The sequence below is a fragment of the Lathyrus oleraceus genome, chromosome 2 (assembly GCF_024323335.1).
Source record: "Lathyrus oleraceus cultivar Zhongwan6 chromosome 2, CAAS_Psat_ZW6_1.0, whole genome shotgun sequence".
NCBI lineage: Eukaryota > Viridiplantae > Streptophyta > Magnoliopsida > Fabales > Fabaceae > Lathyrus > Lathyrus oleraceus.
The window spans coordinates 412921290-412929680 of record NC_066580.1 but is presented as its reverse complement, the minus strand read 5'-3'; the positions used below and the strand labels follow the sequence as shown (position 1 = coordinate 412929680).

General features: G+C 35.2%; 1 protein-coding gene across 1 annotated transcript; it reads right to left on the bottom strand.

Annotated features, from left to right (window-relative positions):
- Window positions 1-870: 870 nt before the first annotated feature.
- On the bottom strand, window positions 871-4414 carry LOC127119793 (putative disease resistance protein RGA1). The gene has a single exon (XM_051050116.1). The coding sequence runs from the start codon at window positions 4277-4279 to the stop codon at window positions 1046-1048; it is 3234 nt and encodes a 1077-aa protein (XP_050906073.1). The 5' UTR covers window positions 4280-4414; the 3' UTR covers window positions 871-1045.
- Between the last annotated feature and the right edge of the window lie 3977 nt (window positions 4415-8391).

Sequence of the window (8391 nt, the reverse complement as noted above, 5' to 3'; positions counted from 1 at the left end):
GACATAAACGATCGAAAAAGCACTTCTGGATATGTGTTCTTCATGGGAAATACTGCATTCACTTGGCTTTCTAAAAAGCAGCCAATAGTAACACTTTCGACATGTGAAGCAGAATATGTAGCAGCATCCTGGTGCTTTTGTCATGCAATATGGCTCAGAAGATTGATGAGTAAAATGGAGGTAGAACAGAAAGATGCAACAATAATACAAGTTGACAACAGGTCAGCAATTGAGTTAGCAAAGAATCCAGTAAACCATGAAAGGAGCAAACACATTGACGTTCGCTTCCACTTCATTCGAGAACACGTGAAGGAAGGAAATGTCGAATTGAAGCATGTAGCAAGTAAGGACCAAGCAGCTGACATTTTCACAAAACCACTATCAAAAGAAATCTTCGACAGAGGCAAGAAATTGATAGGCATGATGAATAGAAGAAACATTTAAGTTTACAGAGGAGTTTTGTTGAATAAACTTTAATGTTATAGTTAATGAGTTTTATTAATAAGTTAATGGAGAGATTTGGAAGGTCAAGAGACAGTGGGCAAATTAATAGTATTTACTAGTTATTATGTTTCCTAGAATAACAAAAGTCTCTGAGTTTGTATAAAGACCAAAATATATTCAAATGAAAATACAGAAGTTTACATAAGAATCGTTTCTTCTGACAGATTCCACATCTCTAGGCTTCTCAAAAGAATTTCCATCAAAGTCGGACAATGATCATAATCGCCATCAAATTTTGTAATCGCAATTTTATATGAGATTGCCATACTTCACTCACTCTTACACGCCCAGTTTAATCCGGTCCCTTTTAGTAAGGTCTTATACCAAATGTAGGAACAACACTCAGAAAGCTCAGAACTGATTAAGAAAGGAAATGCATTATTGAATTCAACAAAGCAACAACCATTTAACAAGTTTTTCCCGGTTTAAGGAAAAAAAACAGAAACTGCATGTTTTAGGCATGGCTTAAACAAAAAATCTAACTCCCTAAAGAATAAAGCCCCAAACAAAAACAAACTATAGCCAACAGTCCCATCATCTCCTACAATATTCCAGACATAACAGTTTCCCTCACCTGTATATTTTTTATATGAGCAATCTGTGGCCAATCATCTCCAGTTTCACGCTGACACCTTGGCATTAACAAAGGACAGTCCAAAATGATCAAAGTATGCAGATACTTCATGTTTTTCAATGCTTTGGGAAGCGAAGCCAAATTGTAGCATCCAGAAATATCCAATCTACCAAGTAGTTGGAGGTTGTCTATGGTTTCAGGCAAAGAAGTAACACCAGGACAGTTATAAAGCTGAAGATCTTGAAGAGATGTTACTTTGTCAACCCCCAATGGAAGAGACTTGAGTTTTGGATTCCCACTTATGGTGAGAGAATGCAAGTTTTTCAAACCCTCCCATTCATTACTTGAGAGGTCAAGATCAAGTTCCTCACAGTATTCAATGTTAAGACTGTATAGTAACCTCAGATGATCAAAACCTTTGGGAAAAGACTCTAGTGGTGATTGACTCTTCTTAATGTTGGAAATTTTCATCGACTTGAGTTTGGAAAACGGATCACACTTTTCCTTTCCATGAACTATTGTATCGAGTAGTGGCGTCACGCTTGAACCAACGAGGACTAGCTCTTCATCAAGAATAGGAAAAAGGGGCATGCAAGTTAGTTCAGGACAGTAATAGATATGAAGTTTTGAAAGACAAGCAAAAAATGGTATATTTGTTCCCGTTTTATCCTGTTCCCACCAACCCTTGAGGTTAGGACAGTCTGAGATTGTGAGTTCCTTCAAGGACGGAAAGTACACTGCAGCAGCTTCTATGTTATTTCCACTGTCACCATGAACACCAATGTATTTCAGATTGTCCAACCTTAATAGTTCGAGAAATCGGAGGTTCGGAAGTTGATCAAGTTGTGGGAGAAATTCGCAATAGGTACAATCATTAAACCTTAACTTTACAAGGCATTGGATGGAAGAAAACCAGTTTGAAAGAGTTTTACCTTTGTACCCAACAACGAAAATTGCTCTGAGTTCAGAGTTAGGCTTCAGACAATCAAGTGTTTCCATGTCTGTACTCTTTTCATTTTGGCAATCGTCACGCTTGTGATCCCATCTCAATGTTAGGCTTTGAAGGTGTTTCTTATCATAGAGATAATTAGCAATCACTGAATTCTTTGAAATGAATCTTTCAAGATGTGAAATTTCCATGTGGCCTTTTAAGTTGTTGAGTTTTGAAAGGTCCGAAAGGCCATCAAAGTTGGAGACCTCGCGAGCGACAAAGTGGGAAAATGGGTCTCGAAGATTAGCTAGCAGCATGTATTTTATATGGGCCAAGAAGCAAAGGAAGTTGAATCGCCCGCCCATGTTGAACCCCTCACTAACGATAAAGTGAGAAAGTGTTTGCAGTGAATCAGCCATCTTGTGTATTTTGAGAGGCATACGGATGAGAGACAAACATCCATCTGTCTCAAGATGATTCAGGTTAACCAGTTTGTCAATATCTTTGGGTAATTCCTTGAGTAGATAACATCGAGACAATTTCAACGTTTGCAAATTGGAAAGCTTGGTAATAGAACTTGGCAACTTTTCTATAGCATTAAGGGATACGTCGAGATACCTTAAATTCTTCATCTCCCCAATAGATCCGGGCAATTCCTTGATTCCCAAGTCATGGAGATCCAACATGCGGAGTGTGGTCTTGAAGGTTTTGAATATTCTATCACAAGTAGAAGTGCTTGTCTCCATCTGCTTCGGAAGCATGGCCTGTGGCGTCCACAAGAGAATGGCCTTTAGTTTCTTTGCCTTTTTAAACAAAGAAGGTGGAATTACACGCGAAACGTCCAAGCTAAAATCAAACGAGGCACGCAGGGTTCCTTCGTGAACTCTTTCCCCTTCTGCATCCACCATAACATTCTCCTTTTCATCAGATACGAAGCGTGCTAGATCGTGCAATAGCGGCTTCATTCTACACCATTTTACAAGGCCACACTCGTCTTCTTCGATGTCTTTGAAAATAGGTATCCCGACAAAGTCATTGAAATAGTGGCGTAATGTTTTTTCTGCTGCTGGATTTTCTGATTCCATCCGAAATCCTTCTGCTGTCCAGAGACGGATTAATCTCTCGGCATCAATCAAATGATCACGAGGAAACAGTGAACAAAATTCAAAGCACATCTTCTGGACGATTGGAAGTTTGTCAAAGAATGTTAACTTGAGCTGTTGCAGAAAATTCTTCTTCATTGTTATTGCATCTTCACCATGATTTTCCTTCAGAAAGGTTGCTGTGAAATCTATCAAGAAAGGAACTCCACTACAATCCGTTACAAAGTTTCGTTCCATTTCCTCTTCCTCATTGTTGAATATTGAACTACTTCGATCACGCAATCTCAAAAATAGTGACCAAGATTCCCTTTCATTAAGCTTTGGAATAACATGTGGCACAAAGGCTGTAAAAATAGTACCTGTTATTTCTGTTTTGGCATTCAGCCCAACAGTTATATTGTTGGCCAGAAGTTTACTGTGTGTGGTTATGAGTATTGCACTTGAACCACTAGCTGTCATCAACATCTTCTCCAAATCAAAGAGCTCCTGGTCACCAAGTATCTCAGTTTTCAAATTGTCCAGCACAACAAGGTTTCCTTTTCCGTCCGTGGCAGTAAGTGATGTACCTGCTGCACGTGTTTTGAGCGATTCGACGTCATTAATCCAAATTTGCATCCCGAACCGATCTTTGACTCGCACATCGTTGCAAATGAGACGTGCGAGTTCTGTCTTCCCCATTCCCGCGAACCCAACAATGGTAACCACAGAAACAGTCCTTGTTGGTTCAGTTTCTTTCTGGCGCGATACAAGTTGATGTATAATTTTCTCTTTTCTCTCAATCACATCCGGTTGCAACTGCAACACTGTCTCCTCCTCCATCTTCTCCCGTGGTATCGGTATCGTTGTTTTCTTGGAGAATTCATGTATAATATTTTGGAGGCTCTTTATAATGAATTTTAGTTTAAGCTTAACAGACTCAGCAGAGAGTTCCTCCACTACATCATTCAAATAGTTGACAGCAGTCTTAAGTTTCTGAATCCAAACCGGCAGATTCTCCTCCTCCTGACCATGGACGTGCTTCTTGAGGTCGACACGGACTTTCCTAAGAAGATCTCTAAGATGTTTGATCTCACTTTTGGGCTGGCCATGAAGTGAGCTGGTTTTTTTAAGGGAAGGTAACCTTGTAAGGATTTCATCGATTGTTTCTATGATAAAATCTACATCCATGTTGAATTTGGCTAGTTGATGGTTCAAAGAAGAATAAAATTGAACTGTTTGATACAATAACTTTCACATAATACAAGTTCAAGATACTTAAGAGATGTGGTTCACAAGATAAGAAAGAAAACAAAAGAAATGGCTAGAGGTAATTAAGAATATGTCATTTCAAGACATATTTATAGATATAACATAATGGACACCCTTTAATTAAATAATAGACTAATACTCCTTCATATTCACAATACTTATTTTAATTGAATTAATTCTTTCAAAGATACTAAAAAAAGTGCATAAGTTCATAAAGTCAACGGATTTATATGTTGTTCATATTTATTATTTTCTTCTAGTTAAGATTGCGTACAAAAACGTTTGTTTGTTTGTTTTGTACTTAATTATTTATATATGATGTAATAGAGGAATGCCACCTTTTGCTTCCTTTAATACTATTCTATTTTTAATGGAAAAGTAAATAAGTAGGGGATGTGTTAGCTTCTATCGAAGAAATAACTAGTTAAAGGGAGATGTATTTTTTTTAAAGAAGTATCAAATTGTATTAAAGTGTTGTTTGATTATGATGTAAAGGCTATTTTATCCCCTTGACAAGTTTTAATGTAGATGTCTGGGGCTTTGGTTCTCTTTATTAAAAAAAAAAAATGTTAACTTGTGCCCTCGAACATGAGATAAATATAGAAATAAATTCTTGAAAATTGTATATTAAATTTATTAAATATTTATAATTAATAATTTTATTTATTTTTTCAATACAGATTTTCTATTTATGGGTTTCTTAACATGTGTCTTTGGGACACAAGTTAACATTACCCTAAAAAAAAATACTATTCTATTTTTTCTAACGAATACATAAATAATGGATAAAATTGAGTAGAATAGGATGAATTCATTCTATCTAATTATTTGTTTTTTATTCACCCAATTTGAGGTGAATGTAATAAGTGAAGTATTATTAATAAAATATTTAAATAATAAAATAAAATCTCTATTTCGACCTTTTGATATCAATTCAAACATAGTTAATGACTAATTTATTTAAAAACCTTTGACATAAGGAATACATTTAATATTTTTTTTTTAATTTTGCACATATGGCCATTAATATTTTGAGAAATATTTATCCCACTCTATGCGCTCTATCAAGACCGACCCTGTGCAAGTGCAACATGTGCTGTGGTACATGTCCCAAATTTTAGAGGGTCCTAAATTTTGAAAATTTCAATTTTTTTTATAAATATTAATAAAAATAAATAAAATATTATTAAAAAAACTCAATAATGAAAAGAAAAAAAATTCAATACGTATAAAAATCAAGATTGATCAAAACTCAAAATAATTATAATTAAATTTATTTTTAATTAATATATAATTGTATTTTTTATATATATTTTTTAATTATTATAATTGTATTTTTTTAAAAATTTGGGCTCATTTTTGAAATTAGAACAGGGCCTCCGATATGATTGGGCCGACCCTGTGCTATATATAGTGTGTTCATATTTTTTGAAAATTCGAAAATGTCATTCATATTTGGAGATGTATTTTCGAACACAACCTAAATCGTTAGTTCTCGTACTTCTGATAGTCGCCCTGTTTTTCTAATATCTCTTTCGAGGATGCATTTTCGCACATGTTTCGGGTGTATCTGAAGATGCATCTTCGTAAAAACTCCTTGTACTCATTTATGGTATTTTTGTTCATTGAGTTGGTTTATTTAACAACTCAGTGACGTTTTTGGAGATGTATATCCGGAAATATCAAGTGGGAAATTCAATAAAACATCGCCATGCATATTCTTCTCCCTCATGATCAAAGGGAACTTCACCTTCAAAATCCTTAAAAAAATTCTTTTCTCAATCAATATTTTTACACCAATGCATCATTGTTGTGTTTTATCACATCAAATGGAGAGAAAGAAGCTGGAATTTTAAGTAAAGTTCATTCGCATTTCATCCTTAATTTTTTGCATTAATGTGTTTTATGAGCTGAAAATATGAACGTTGAGTCCGAATATCCATCTCCAGACTCAGTTTCATAGGATCCGAAGATCCATCTCCGGATGTCTCTAATACTTTGAGTTTTTAATCTGTTATTTTGTTATTGTTCTTATTAGATATGGTACACTTTGATATGTTCCCCAAAGCTACTGTGAGGATCTAGAAAATGTGAGTGTTCGTTTAAATTGCGCAGATATCGTAAGGAGAATGATACATAAAAATTTAATGTGGTTTCTGGTATACATAATCATGCCTTGTGTCACAAGTTAGTCAGTCATCCCATTGTATGACACCTTATTTCGGAGGAGAAGAAATGTGTTTCGGACATGACATTAAACATGGTGGCGTTGAAAAATATACTTGTAACTTTGGAACGGAAAAGAATTCAAAATGTTTCAAATATCAAGAAAATATACAATCGTGTGCCCGAAACAACAAGGCGGTAAGAGGTCCAAGATCAGAAATGCAACAACTCTTGAATCTTTTTGATGATGACCACTATGTTTCTAGGTACATAGTTTGTGGGGGATAAAATCATTGTTCGAGATATATTTTGGTCTCATCCAGATTCCATCAAGTTGTTTAACACATTTCCCACCGTTATCAAAATTTATTCAACATATAAGACCAATAAGTATATGCTTCCAATTCTGGAAATTGTTTGTGTTACTTCTACAGAGAAGACTTTTTTCAGTGAGTTTTGCCTTTTTGGAATCCCAAAAATAGGATAATGTTACATGGGCTTTGGAAATAAGCAAGATTATGTTGAAGGACCAAAAAACATGCCAAAAGTAATTGTCACCGCTCGCAACACTGCATTGATGAATTCAGTTGCAAAGGTGTTCCTACATTGTATGTATCAGATGACCAAAAATGTGAGGAGTAGACTAAAACTTGTGGTAGGCACCAAATAAATCAAGGGTGAAGATGGAAAAATGATCAAACCTAGTATGGTGTTGGGAAAGATAATGGATGCCTGGAATGATATAATAAATTCTTTCACATAAGAGTTTTATGCCAAGTCTGTACTACATTTTAAGGAGGGTGTACGAGACATCCAGAATTCCTGAAATATGTTGAGAGTACTATTTTGAACCAGGTGAATGAGAATATTATTTGTGCATGGAGTGATTAAGTTAGAAACTTTGGCAACACAATAACAAGCATAGTTGAATCTACACATGCTACACTGAAGAATTGGTTGGGAAATAGTAAGGGTGATTTTTTTCGAGATTGGGACGTCGTGAACCAAATGCTCTAAAACCAATATAATGAGATACAAACATCTTTTGGTTGGGGCATTACTGTGTTAGAACACTAATTCAAAGACAACATCCTTTATTCTAGTCGGTTGGCAACATCTCTCGGGCGAGATTGAATTTTATTTATCACAAAGTCAAGCGAGTAGAAAAAGTAAGATCAGATGGTTCAAAATGTGGTTGTACACTTAGGAAGATGTATTGTATTCCATGTGCTAGTTGTAGCGGTAAACTCATGACCATCAAGTTATGGATAAACTTAACGTCAATAAAACCAGAGTCGCCACCACGCTTTTATTGTTTCCAAGGGAAAAGGGAAAAGTACGAATAAAACCCAAAGATAAGAAGTTTTCAAATCAAAACGAATAAAATACCAGAGATTACAGGTAAGGGGGTTGGTTACACAGAGGGAAGGTGTTAGCACCCAAAGTGTCCTAGGTACTCCTAGGGAGCCCTTTTTTGTGTACATGTGTTTTGGTACAAAAGATGTTTGCAATAAATAGAGTGTGGGGATGAGAAAAGAGTTCATTAATTATATTTTTGTGTTTGACAAGACCTTCGGATTTGTGTCTATGTACCAACATAAAATGAGGGATCAAAACCTCGTAGTTCGTGGTATCAATTTCAAAATGAGTGCATTGCTTTTAACAAAATTTTAAGTTTAACAAAGGCACAAAAGGCCTAAAAGAGTTTGAATGAGTGTTAGTTCTTTTTGTCTTTTGAAATTTTAAGTCAAGTATAGTTAAGTTCATTTACAAATTTGTTTAAGAAAAGAGTTTGAAAATGCAATGGCATAAGGCCAAAGTTTCTAATTTGCAACAAGGTTTAAATTTAGAAAACACAAACAAAG